General features: G+C 34.5%; 1 protein-coding gene across 2 annotated transcripts in view; it reads right to left on the bottom strand.

The window, feature by feature from the left end:
* Nucleotides 1–15,000, bottom strand: part of LOC144977649 (cytochrome P450 3A31-like) — a 46,826-nt gene that overhangs the window by 1,528 nt on the left and 30,298 nt on the right. The window contains exons 2-9 of one of the 2 annotated variants that reach the window (XM_078923072.1): nt 13,201–13,668; nt 9,970–10,123; nt 8,639–8,867; nt 5,417–5,750; nt 5,173–5,274; nt 3,147–3,332; nt 2,460–2,591; nt 1–997 (exon numbers count right to left, since the gene is read on the bottom strand). The exon at nt 1–997 is cut by the window's left edge and continues 1,528 nt beyond it. In XM_078923072.1, coding sequence (XP_078779198.1) covers nt 818–997; nt 2,460–2,591; nt 3,147–3,332; nt 5,173–5,274; nt 5,417–5,750; nt 8,639–8,867; nt 9,970–10,123; nt 13,201–13,227 — 1,344 coding nt within the window. In that variant the 5' untranslated portion in view covers nt 13,228–13,668 and the 3' untranslated portion in view covers nt 1–817. The remainder of the gene's footprint in view (nt 998–2,459; nt 2,592–3,146; nt 3,333–5,172; nt 5,275–5,416; nt 5,751–8,638; nt 8,868–9,969; nt 10,124–13,200; nt 13,669–15,000) is intronic. The other variant, XM_078923074.1, reaches the window with a different exon arrangement.

Here is a 15,000-nt window from a genome sequence, read left to right on the forward strand (position 1 = left end):
TTTTTCAAGGATTCAACTATGCGCCGAGCGAAGCTCGAACCCAGGACCTTCCGATCCGAGAGCGAGTGTCATACCACACGACCACATAGCCGCACTGAAGAAAAAAAACTGAAGTCGAAGCAGTATGGGTCTCGGCGCGAGCTTGGGAAGGCCACGGCAATTCCTGTATCTTGTTGACCTTCAACCATAAAGACATCATGAGGGTGAAAGAAGAAAATGAAAAGGTATCAATCGATGGATTGTTGAGCATTCTGTTGATCCACGAAAGGCGCTGCGATATATATATATATATATATATATATATATATATATATATATATATATATATATATATATATATATATATCATTATTAATTTCCTGTATTCATCCCCAAGGGAAAAGTTGTCTTTAGGGTCTATTCCAAAGGAAGACTGGAATAACCCAGGCGTTAGCCACAGGGCAGCGCCGCAAACTGAACTAGAGCGAGGTGACTTGCTCTAGGCCACACAGCGAGGCGGGTAGTAGAACTCAGTACCTTTTGGGTACACAGCAAAGACCGTACCGCTGAGCCACGCTGTCCCTATATATATATATATATATATATATATATATATATATATATATATATATATTAGCGTATACCACTCGAAATTATTTCATTTTATATTTCTTGTTATACGACTTGAACATAGAAAAATTAATTTATGTGGTCATGAAAAGAAAAAAAATAATGTACAGATGTTCAGAAACAAAATATTATTATAAGTACATCCGTAGGTCCAATTAAATCCAAATAGTTCAGTTTTCCTCCTCTGTTTTTTTTTTTCACTGCTCCTTCAATTCCTGGGTACAAACTTGACCCACAGACCATCCTCTGCCTTAATCTGGAATTTTCCCAGTTTTGGGGGGTAGACAGACTTGGCACAGGGCACGGGGGTCATTTCCTGTAAGACGGCGGCCATTGCGATCTTCATTTCCATCAATGCCAGGCGCATGCCGATACAGTTACGCGGTCCCTGGGGGGGGGGGGGGGGGGGGGGGAGGGGAACAAAAACAACAAAAACACTAAATGTGAATTTCCGCTTAAAACGGTACAAACGGTCTGGAAGGAAGGGGTCCCGATAGCTCAGTTGGTAGAGCACTCGCTACACACTCGCAAAGGGACCGAGATCGATCCCAGTGCAGTCTAGGTTTTTTTGTCTATGTTGTCTAGTGGTATGACACTCACTTTCACATCGGAAGGTTCTGGATTCGCTCGGCAGATAGTTTAGTCCTTGGAAAAAGATCTTTATTCACATCTCTCACTGTACTCAGGCGTTAACAGCGTTGTCTATGTCGAAAAAGTTGTAATATCGCCTAAAGGGCGTCTTGTCTCGTTCTACATGTTACGTGTTGCAGTTGGTCAGGGACCCTTTGTAACGCGCTTTGAGCACGTTTAGTGGATATTGCGCTATATAAAACCTCAGGTGTTGTTGTTGGGGTTTTTTAAATTATTAAATTAAAGCTTCCATTTAATGTCTTGTTGTTATTTATTTCTTCGAGGCAGCAAACGTTTTAATATTGAAAAGTAAGAAACTTGTGTTAAATTATTGTGTTTTATTGAAGTCAATGGATAATATAGATAGAACGAAATTGACGTCACTCAGGTCTTTGTTATTGCTTTTTGCCATCCACGTTTATGAGTAATTCTCACTAAAACTGTATTAACCAGACTATAAACGTTCACGGATACACATAGTTTTGTGTGTTGCTCCGTTATACTTCCGGATGGCAATGTTATGAGCTTCTTAGCCAAGCGCATACTATCTATAACGTACCAAAACACTAAATTGTGTATAAACTTCAACGTTAATAGTTTGATTTATACAATATAGTGAGAACTCCTCATAAAATGGCTGGCTAAAATCAATGACAAAGAGCCGTGTGACGTCAATGTTATTTCTTCTATAGGGACCTTTTAATTCTTAATTATGCACTTCCGCCACGACATCGTAAGATATCGTCGCCTAGGCATTCCACGAACGAACGAATATAGATAATTCATCAAACAAGATGTCTGATGTCAACAAGAATCGCCCATGTTGTCCAGGTGAGCAAATTGGGGGTTTATAATCTTGCCCGTGGAAACAAAAAAAAAAACGAAAATCACCCATGTTGTCACAATGAGCAAATTGGGGGCTAATAATCTTGCCACATTTATCTCAACAATAATACTGTTTATACATAATAATAATAATAATAATAATAATAATAATAATAATAATAATAATAATAATAATAATAATAATAATAATAATAATATAATATAATAATAATAATAATAATAATAATAATAATAATAATAATAATAATAATAATAATAATAATAATAATAATAATAATAATAATAATTGGGGGCTAATAATCTTGCCCAAGGAAACAAAAAACGAAATTGCCTGAAGAGAGGCTTGAACCCGGGACCTTCCAGTGCGTCCTTACCTGTCCAAAGGGTAGAAAAGCATATGGATGGCGATTGGCCTTATTTTCTGGTGTGAATCTTTCTGGGTCAAACGTGTCTGGGTCTGGGAAAAGGGCTGGGTCTTGGAAGATGGCCAGGAAAGGAATCGCCACCTGTGGGATGGTCAAGATGGAATTCCATGGTCAAAGTCCAGAGAGATGGCTCAGTGGGTAGAGCATTCGCTTCACATGCAATGACAACAAGTATGTATCTTGTGCCAATACGAAATCCCCCCCCCCCCCCCACGACTTTGTCATGTAAAACCATCAACAATTACCAACAAAAAAAAATAATCTAAAAATGAGCACAAACACATTTATCTCAACAATAATGCTGTTTATACATAATAATAATAATAATAATAATAATAATAATAATAATAATAATAATAATAATAATAATAATAATAATAATAATGATAATAATAGTAATAATAATAATAATAATAATAATAATAATAATAATAATAATAATAATAATAATAATAATAATAATAATAGTAATATAATAATAATAATAATAATAATAATAATAATAATAATAATAATAATAATAATAATAATAATAATAATAATAATAATAATAATAATAAGGGGAAACTAAGAGTCAATTATTACGATCAAATAACCACACAACTAACTACAGCACATCAACACCGCCACACTAACCATCATTCCCTTTGGTATTTTCACTCCTTCCACCTCACAATCCTGCGTACACATTCTGTCTACGACAAACCCAGGGGGATACATCCTCATTGCCTCGTTGAGACACATGTCCAGGTACGTCAGATTCTGGACATTGTCGTAAGTTGGGGATTTCCCCGCCAAAACTTCATCCAACTCTTCTTGCAACTGAAATCATTTTTATATATGGAAATAGCATTTGTGACCCTTCGCCTCAAAACGGTATTAAGTCGGGTTGGTTAAGGTGTTGAAAATTGAATTTATAGCCAGAAATATCAGACTTGTGTTGAGTTTGTATGTTTTATTGAGGAGAATGGATGCCATATTTTAGGGTGCTAATGCCAACAATTTATATCGTTGACCAGTTTAACATTAAATTCGGCTTTTAAGCATTCGGTTCGTTCCGACATAATACCGTTTTGAGACGATGGGTCACATTTTGTTGTAAATAGGAATGAATCAATAAATTAATGAATAGGAATCAATAGTTTGATGCCACGTCCGCCCATTAACCAGCAGGTTGGTTCTAAACAAAGAAAATCGGTACTTATTATTCTTCATGCTGGTTAAAACTTTTTCACATGTCATGTGATCATAATATCATAATTGGATTCAATAGTCTGATGTCACGCGCCCGGCAACGGCGGCCATCTTGGTTCTAAACAAAGAAAATCATTACTTTTTATTCTTCATGCTGGCTAGAACTTTTCATTCCCTTTTCATATGCCTTGTGATCAGAATGTGTAAAAGTCAATACATGATCAAATTGATGGGGGTTTTTTCCTCTGGATACGCGTTTAAGCTCGCCGGGGAAATATTTCATACGGCGTCCGCCATTGTTCAGATAGTTTAGAGCCAGTGTTACTAAGTTACCATACGTCATTAGGAAGGAAGTGACATTACGACTGTTGAAGACTATTACCAGCTGTCTTTTACACCTAATTTCACACCAATACAATTTTTATTCAACGCGTTCAAAGCATTATTCAATGATAACGTATTTACTAAGAAATGATAGGGTTTTCCATTGAGAGGGCTGGGATAATACCGTTTATCCTCTTTATATACTAAAATAATTTAATATATAAAGACAGTGTCAGAAAATGTAAAGACTAGTAAATAATGTAAAAAAAAGCTAATAAAATTGACAAAAAGGATACATTTATATAACGATTTATGTTTTAAAAATATAAGTATAATCTTAAATGTTAAATTACCGTACTTTTCATAGCTCCAGGCTTACATAATAATTGTTCATACATAAAAAGGGATATAACTCTTTATGTTTCTGGTGAATTCGAAAACCTAGCGACATCAATGATTGTCTATTTATGCCTAACCCTCAATTGATAGTAATAATAATAATAATAATAATAATAATAATAATAATAATAATAATAATAATAATAATAATAATAATAATAATAATAATAATAATAATAATAATAATAATAATAACAATAATAACTTTGCGAAGAGAATCAAAGGTTATTACGAATAACACTCATCTTCTTCAATTATCATACTACTGAGAGCTAAATTGTATTGCGGAAATCAACATAGATCGAGACGAATCTTTTGATCGGTCCGGTTACGGCGGCCAAATTTAGGCAAACCCGAAGGTTAAAGGTAAAATTAAGGACTCGTGATTATCACCTATCAGATGTTCTAAATATCCATTTGAATCAAAGGGCAATAGAAGTACACTTAATTTAAGAAAGATTGGCAAGTTACTCGTATATCACTCTGTAAGAAATAGTTTTATTATTTTATTTTTTGATTTACATGTGATTCTGTGCTCGATGATAAAAAAAAAAAAAAAAAATATATATATATATATATATATATATATGAATATTATATATATTATATATATATATAATATATATATATATATATATGAATATATATATATATATATATATATATATATATATATATATATATATATATATATATATATATATATATATATATATATATATATATATATATATATAAAACTTACCTTGGTCAGACAGTCTGGATTGTGCGCGAGGAGGAAAAATGCAAAAGACATAACAATGGATACAGTATCGTATCCACCCAAGATGAAAATAATGGCCTGCCCCTGGGAACAAAAATCAAAGTTAATGCATAATAAATAATAATAATAATAATAATAATAATAATAATAATAATAATAATAATAATAATAATAATAATAATAATAATAATAATAATAATAATAACCACAAAAACCTGGCACTAACTTGTATATCCAAACGCGTCAGTCCTTTTCTTTCTTGCTGATCTTCTCCTTCAGCTGCAGCAGACCCATTCTCTGTTGAAGTTTCGTTTTTCTTGTTTTCATCGACCATCAACTGAACAAAATCGTGCCTATTCTGGGCGTTTCCCTCCTCTCCACTGCGATTCTGCATGGCCGCATCCAAAAATGAGTTGAAGAAGTCTATGGACTTCTGTGGGAACAAGCTGATACCGACTTTGGGCAACAGTTTTGCCAGAAATGGAAACAAGAAAATCAAAATAACGATTAATTGTTCGCCGAAATTGACCAAATTTTTGGCTTCTGTCACAAATCTAGATCTGTAAAAAAAAAAAAAAAAAAAAATAAGGGGGGGGGGGGGGAAGAGGAACCCGGATTTTGAAATTGTTTTTAGAAAATGGGTTTTTACAAAAAGATTTGTAATTTACAATTACATAGAACGTGCATTCTGTCTTTGCAATTTACATTTCATAGTCCATTTACATTTCATAGTACGAGCATTATGTCTTTTCGATTTACAATACCATGAGCATTCATTGTTACAATCATTTTGTCTTTACAATCTACATTTAATAATCCATTTACATTTCTTACGAGCATTTATTGGTACAAGCATGCTGTCTTTACAATTTACGTACCACGAGACTCTATTGGTACAATCATTTTGTCTTTACAATTTACATACCGTGAGTATTTATTGGTACAATCATTTTGTCTTTACAATTTACAGACCATGAGTTATTTGTACAATCATGTTGTTTTTACAATTTATATACCAATTTACATACCATGAACATGTGGTGTACAATCATGCTGTCTTTGCAATTTACATTCCAATTTACATACCATGAACATTTATTGGTACAATCATGCTGTATTTGCAATTTTAACTTTTTCTAAATACGAGATGTCACTGAAATGTCCATATGGCATTGCGAGCTTCTGGTTTGTAATTTACAGTATCGAGTAAGATTGTTTTGTCTTTACAATTTACATTTCCTGGTAAAATTACATGGGTCTCTGCAATTTACATTTCATAGCGAGAGTAGTTTGTCTTTGCTATTACCATTTTCAGTAAGATTAGAATTTTGTCTTCTCACTGTAATTTGAAGGCTGGTTTTCCAAAACTCGTTGAGCCGGTTTTTCCTACTTTTTGAGATTTTCCATCCATGAGATAAATTGAAACGTAAATTTTATTTTAAGCATTATCTAAATGGCACAAGCATTTTCTTAGATTTGTGTGATATGAAGTTTAAATATGATGAAATAATAGATCGGATGGGAAATTTTAGGAGAAATAATCATCAATATCTCAAAATGGGAAAAAGGAGTTAGGTAGTTTTGGAAAACCACTCTTCATTTGCTTGTTCGAGCATTCTGTCAATGCAATGACCATTTCCTAGCACAAGCATTCTGTCAATGCAATGAACATTTCCTAGCACAGGCATTCTGTCAATGCAATGAACATTTCCTAGCACAAGTATTCTGTCAATGCAATGAACATTTCCTAGCACAGGCATTCTGTCAATGCAATGAACATTTCCTAGCACAGGCATTCTGTCAATGCAATGAACATTTCCTAGCACAAGTATTCTGTCAATGCAATGAACATTTCCTAGCACAGGCATTCTGTCAATGCATGACATTTCCTAGCACAGGTATTCTGTCAATGCATGAACATTTCCTAGCACAGCATTCTGTCAATGTAATGAACATTTCCTAGCCAGGCATTCTGTCAATGCAATGAACATTTCCTAGCACAAGTATTCTGTCAATGCAATGAACATTTCCTAGCACAGGCATTCTGTCAATGCAATGAACATTTCCTAGCACAGGCATTCTGTCAATGCAATGAACATTTCCTAGCACAGGCATTCTGTCAATGCAATGAACATTTCCTAGCACAGGTATTCTGTCAATGCAATGAACCTTTCCTAGCACAGGTATTCTGTCAATGCAATGAACATTTCCTAGCACAAGTATTCTGTCAATGCAATGAACATTTCCTAGCACAGGCATTCTGTCAATGCGTTGAACATTTCCTAGCACAGGCATTCTGTCAATGCAATGAACATTTCCTTGCACAGGCATTCTGTCAATGTAATGAACATTTCCTAGCACAGGCATTCTGTCAATGCAATGAACCACCATTTCCTAGCACAGGCATTCTGTCAATGCAATGAACATTTCCTAGCACAGGCATTCTGTCAATGCAATGAACCACCATTTCCTAGCACAGGCATTCTGTCAATGCAATGAACATTTCCTAGCACAGGCATTCTGTCAATGCAATGAACATTTCCTAGCACAGGCATTCTGTCAATGCAATGAACATTTCCTAGCACAAGTAGTCTGTCAATGCAATGAACATTTCCTAGCACAGGCATTCTGTCAATGCAATGAACATTTCCTAGCACAGGCATATGGATCGGTGGCTTGGCTACTATATGGATATTACTCCAATTGACTCAGGAGTAACTAAGTACCTGGATTATAGGTTGTGATGGATAATGTGATAGTCTTATTTTTTAAACGGACGTCTAAAACGCGAGTTGTACTGTATAAAATGAAAGTACGGTTCCATATGGCCTGCTGGGGTAATAATGGAAACTTTGTGGATCGCACTGAGCATGGGTAATCCAGAAAAATGCCCTATATAAATGTTCTTATTATTTTTTGTTTTTCTTTACATCATGGAAGTGATCTCCTGTAATATATTCTGCATTGTTTATCAGACAATTTCCAAGACTAAATAATCGTTGAGAAAGTCAAATATGACACCAAACCCTGTGTTAGCAATGACGTCCATTGTGTAGCATTCAATCACATGTGCTGAGAGGTGGGTGTGTCTGTGATTGTGTGTCATTATCATATATTTACATGTCAGTCCATATCCATGACTTACTCATCATTCAGAGAGTCGATGATGGCCCCAAACCCTGTGTTAGCAATGACGTCCATTGTATAACAGCCAATCACATGTGCTGATGTGTGCGTGTATCTATGATCGTATGCGTGTATCTATGATTGTGTGTCATTATCCATGACTTACTCATCATTAATAGAGTCGATGTGGACACCAAACCCTGTGTCAGCAATGACGTCCATTGTGTAGCATTCAATCACATGTGCTGATGTGTGCGTGTATCTATGATTGTGTGCGTGTATCTACGATTGTGTGCGTGTATCTATGATTGTGTGTACTTACTCATCATTAAGAGAGTCGATGCTGACCCCAAACCCTGTGTTAGCGATGACGTCCATTGTATAACAGCCAATCACATTCTTCAACTCAATCTCCTTGCCTTCCCGACATGCCTCTCGGACGTTTGACGTCAACGACTTTGCCGTCTGCTCCACGAGAAGACACATCTTTTTCAACTTCCCAGAACTGAACGTTGGGCTTACTGTATTTCTCACGTGACGCCAGTGGTCATCTGAAACACGAGTGTATATATATATATATATATATTATATATATATATATATATATATATATATATATATATATATACATGGCCACCGCGAGACGGGTAAAACTCGATTATACAATCACATCCTAAGACTTTAGTTTATATTATGTTATCTCTTATTGAAGACATACCGATCGTTGACGGATCAAACCTCTGAAGTCCTGATTTTCATGTGACGTCAGTTGTCTGATTCGCCCAAAATGAAATAAAACATGGTGCGCAAAGCTCGTATGTAGACTTCAGAGTTTTGATCCATCGGTTGTGAAAATCGGGCCTTCAGAGGTTTGATCAGCCAACCATCGAATTGTAGTTTCTTATAATAATAAAAAGTAAAATATTGCATTTTTCTAAAAATAAGCTTTTATATAGCACAATATCCACTAAACGTAGTCAAAGCGCTTTACAAGAGGTCCCTGGCCAACAGCAACATTTAACATTTAGGACGGACATGACGCTTGTTAGGCGATATTACAATTTATTTTCGGACAAAGACAACGCTGTTATCAGACGGGTACTCATTTTACACTGAGTACAGTGACAGAATGTGAGTAAAGAGCATATTCCAAGGACCCAACTATGCGTCGAGCCAGGCTCGAATCCAAGACCTTACGTTTCAAAAGCGAGTGTCATACCACAAGACCACGTAGACTTAGTAGTAGTAGGAGGAGTTGTTGTATTAGTACACTGCGCCCTTTATGACTTTGATCTCATCAGTCTTGTTGAGAGCAGCGACCGGTGTGACCGTAGCCATCGTTATGTTATAGCCTGATACTGAAATCCAAAAGGACTGGCAGTTTGACGTCATTATTTGTTTTTTTTTTCAACGCCTAGTGAGTTGTCGTTAGTAGTGCTCATAGAAACAAGTTATTTCATTGGTTGAACTATTGAACACAACTCACGATTTGTTTTTTGTTTTTTTTTTTTTGTTTTTGTTTTTTTGTTTTTTGTGGCAAAAGACTGGCATTTTGACGTCATTTTTTGGTCTGTATCAGGCCATAACTTTACGAAGGCCACGGTGTGACTCAGCAGCCCATACAAATAAAACTGCCCAAAAAGTCAAACTCACCTTCCAGCGACGTCATGGCATGGTCGAAAGGTTCCCCTGCAGGGAAGTTTCTTCTGTTGACGAAACAGTTGAAGTTCTTCACCATGATTTCCCTGACCATGTCCAAATCTTTGACCACTAGAACTGGTTTACTGGCCTCGTAATAGCCATATACCTGAGAAATAGAAATAAATCATATCGATGGTCGGTGATCAAACCTCTGAAGTCCCGATTTTCACGACCGGTCGTCGGCGGATCAAACCTCTTAAGTCCCGATTTTAACGACCGGTTGTCGCCGGATCAAACCTCTGAAGTCCCGATTTTCACGATTGGTCGATCAAAACTGGTCCATACGATGACATCGTCATCAGAGGTCTGGTCCTTTGCACTGGACATACATTCAAACCAACGTGCGGCTGTGTGGCCCTGTGGTATGATGACACTCGCTTTTGAATCGGAAGGTCCTGCGTTCAAGCCTCACTCGGCCTTGGAAAAGACTATTTACTCACATTTTCTTATCGTACTCAGGTGTAAAATGAGTACCTGGTCGTTAGCAGCGTTGTCTCTGTCCGAAAACAATTGTATTATCGTCTAACAGACATCATGTCTCGTTCTACAAGTTAAATGTTACTGTTGGCGAGGGACCTTTCGTAAACCTCTATGAGCACGTTTAGTGGGTATTGCGGTGTATAAAAGCTCGTTTTTTTAAACGCAAAATATTGTCCATTACAACAATATTAAATCAAGCCCATTTGCATTGGTAATCAGAAAATATGGGCAACTCATAGCCTGCCAACCTCAAACCTTCTGATACCGGTAATCAGAAGGTCTGATGTTTGATTCCCAGTCGAGGCCGACCGATTTTTTTGGAATGGTTTTATTCTTGTATTTTTCTTTCTAGTTTTGACTGGCACCTTTCATACACACTTGTTCAGATCTTTATCTTACATTGGTAGATATGTTTCAATGTATAATTTTACCAGGCGTCCCCGTAAAGAAAAATGTGATGAAGTGATATTGATTTGAATACAATTTAACTCAGATAAAATAGACGATATCTTTATCTGTGTACAAATGTTATTGGGACTAGGGTCACGGCATTGATGATAACTTCTATCACACTAACTTATCATGATATATATATATATATATATATATATATATATATATATATATATATATATATATATATATATATAAGAAATAAACAAAGGAGATAGAGAACGTTGATTGACAGACATATATTTAGAAAGAAAGGGAGGTAGATTGAAAAATAGATGGATAGACAAATAGAAAGACAGTTGGCTAGGTTTAAAGATAAATAGTTAGATTGATATGTAGATATATAGTTGGATGGATAGACAGACAGACAGATAGATAGATATGGAGGTATATTGATAGATAAATAAACAGATAATAGATAGGTAGATAGATAGATAGATAGATAGAATAGATAGATAGATAGATAGATAGATAGATAGATAAATAGATATATATATATAGAATAGATAGATAGATAGATAGATAGATAGATAGATAGATAGATAGATAGATAGATAAATAGATAGATAGATAGATAGATAGATAGATAGATAGATAGATAGAATAGATAGATAGATAGATAGATAGATAGATAGATAGATAGATAGATAGATAGATAGATAGATAGATAGATAGATAGATAGATAGATAGATAGATAGATAGATAGATTATGATAGATAGATAGATGATATAGATAGATAGATAGATAGATAGATATATAGAATAGATAGATAGATAGATAGATAGATAGATAATAGATAGATAGATAGTAGAATAGATAGATAGTAGATAGATAGATAGCTAGATATGATAGATAGATAGATAGATAGATAGATAGATAGATAGATTGTAGATAGATGATAGATAGATAGATGGATGATAGATGATAGAATAGATAGATAGATAGAAAGATAGATAGATAGTATATAAGTATAGTCAAATAGATGATAATGAGAAAAGATAGAAGATAGATAGATAGATATAGATAGATAGATAAAGATAGATGAGATGATAATTAGATTAATAATAGAAAGATAGATAGATAAAAGATAGATTAGATAGATAGATAGATAGAATAGATAGATAGATTAGATAGTATAGATAAGATATAATAGATAAAGAAGTAATGTAGAATGTAGATAGATACGATATATAACTAGTAGATAGATACGATGTAAAGATAGATAACTAGAAATAGAATAGATAGCATCTAGTATAGATGAATAATACATAGATAGATAGAAAAGATTAAGATAAATGAAAATTAGACTAGATAATAGATAACAGATAGATTAATAGATAGATAGATAGAATAGAATAGATAGATAGAATAGATTAATAATAACATAGATTAAAATAGAAAAGATAGATATAATAGTAATAGATAGATAGAATAGATAGATAGCAGACAGATAGATAGATAGATAGATAAGTAATAGTAGAATAGATTAACTATATGAATCAGATAGATAAATAGATTAAGTAATAGTAGAAAATTAACTAGGCCACACAGATAGATATATAGATATAGTAATGTAAATGTCACACAGAAACAGAAACAAAGCTTCTATCATAATGATAACATTACATATTTCATACACAAATGACAAAAGCATCACAGTAAAGTGAAAATTACACATCATACATCAGAAACCAAAAGCATACCTATGCAGAATGTAACATTATATTATCATACATCAGAAACAAACAGCATACCGATTTAAAGTGTTACATTATATTATCAAACATCAGAATCCAAAAGCATACCGATGTAGAATGTAACATTACACATCTAAACAGAAACAAAAGAATACTATGTAAATGTAATATTACACTATCATACACCAGGAGCCAAAAGCATACCGATGTAAAATGAAACATTACACTACCACACATCAGAAACCAAAAGAATACTATTGTAAAATGAATCATTACACCAAAAAGAGGAACCAGGAGCCAAAAGCATACCGATGTAAAATGAAACATTACACTACCACACATCAGAAACCAAAAGATTACTGATATAAAATGAAACATTACACTATCAAACATCAGAATACCAAAAGCATACCGATGTAAAATCTAATATTACACTATCATACACCAGAAACCAACGGATTTCTGATGTAAAATGAAATATTACACTATCATACATCAGAAACCAAAAACATACTAATGTAAAATGTAACAACAGAATCACGACTTCTTACCTTCTCTGATATGAATTTCTTGTACATAAATTTGTTACTCCAAGAACCCCATTTTACTCAAAGTGCTGAAACTTCCAATGGCTGGCGAGGGGGTCATGGCCTTGACCCCCAGTCGTCTGAACGTCATGAAATTTCTGGACGCATAGACCACGTAGAGGACGACAAGGGTAAGGAGGCCCACAAATCCTGTTACTAGTATGGAAATAATGTCCATCTTGGTTACTGATTCTATGACGATAAGTAGGATCCTTGATGGCGTTGTTATTCTTGTAACTTTGGCACAAACGTTGTAAGCAGAAGTTGATGGCTAATAATCTTGATGGTTGATGCAGACGGTGGCAGTGGAAGTTGAAACGCAATATGTTGATTTCTTCTCTGTCTGGTAGTTACTCGTATATTGTTACTGGATTTGTTTCAAACAACAACAACAACAAAAGCATAGGATTTACTCGGCTGAGAGTTGCTTATCTGAAAGATAGAGATAGAGATATGGTCTTTGTTAAAATGTGACCCCTCGTCTCAAAACGGTATTATGTCGGGATGGACTAGCTGCTAAAAAGTCAAATTATAGTTAAACTGGTAAAAAATATGATACATTGGTATTAAGCACAGTAAAATATGATATTCCTGCTCCTCTTTAAAGCATATAAACCCAACTTAAGCATGATATTTCTGGCTACAAATTCCATTTTCAGCATCTTAATCATCCCGACTTAATACCGTTTTGAGACGAGGGGTCACAAATGGGCACACACAAAGTTGCACATATTTGCAGGTCTATTATCCGAACATGATAAAGGACTTGATTTTAACATTGTTGTTGTAATGGACAATATTTTGTGTGGGTTTGAGAGTATCTCCATGTCAACGATGAGCCCATAGCAATTTGGGTTATCAGACCTGCAGATAAGTACAAATCGACACACACATACACACACACACACACACACACACACTATTATATATATATATATATATATATATAATATATATTATATTATATATATATATATACAAACTCTTCAATATAGAAATGATATCGCTGGGATGGTGTCTTTATCTGTCCATCTATCTATCTATGCTTATAATATCTGTTTCTCCCTATTTATTGTCTTCCTCTCAAAGAATCTGCAATTGTAATGTTGAATATATACATTGTAAAACCCTATCACTGTTATGATATGATAAGATATAGGTTATAATTAACCCTGCAGCCTGTTGTAAGCTATAGATAGTTCGAAGATGACGTCACTCAGTTTTTTGTTATTTTTTTTTTTTTGCCATCCGCGTTTATGAGTAATGCTCACTGAACTGTATTAACCCGACTATAAACGTTCATGGATGCACACAGTTTTGTGTGTTGGTCCGTTATACTTCTGGATGGCAATGTTGTAAACTCCTTAGCCAAGCGCATACTATCTATACATCAATGTGTTGCTTATCGACACGCTGGCATGCACAGACCGACACACCATCGTCCTTATATAATGACACACCATCGTCCTTATATAACGACACACCATCGTCCTTATATAATGACACACCATCGTCCTTATATAATGACACACCATCGTCCTTATATAATGACACACCATCGTCCTTATATAACGACACACCATCGTCCTTATATAATGACACACCATCGTCCTTATATAACGACACACCATCGTCCTGTATATAATGACACACCATCGTCCTTATATAATGACACACCATCGTCCTTATATAATGACACACCATCGTCCTTATATAACGACACACCATCGTCCTTATATAATGACACACCAAGGTACACAAGTT

This window comes from Berghia stephanieae, chromosome 7 (genome assembly GCF_034508935.2).
Source record: "Berghia stephanieae isolate SIO BIC M18660-M18661 chromosome 7, UCSD_Bste_1.3, whole genome shotgun sequence".
Classification (NCBI taxonomy): Eukaryota; Metazoa; Mollusca; class Gastropoda; order Nudibranchia; family Aeolidiidae; genus Berghia; species Berghia stephanieae.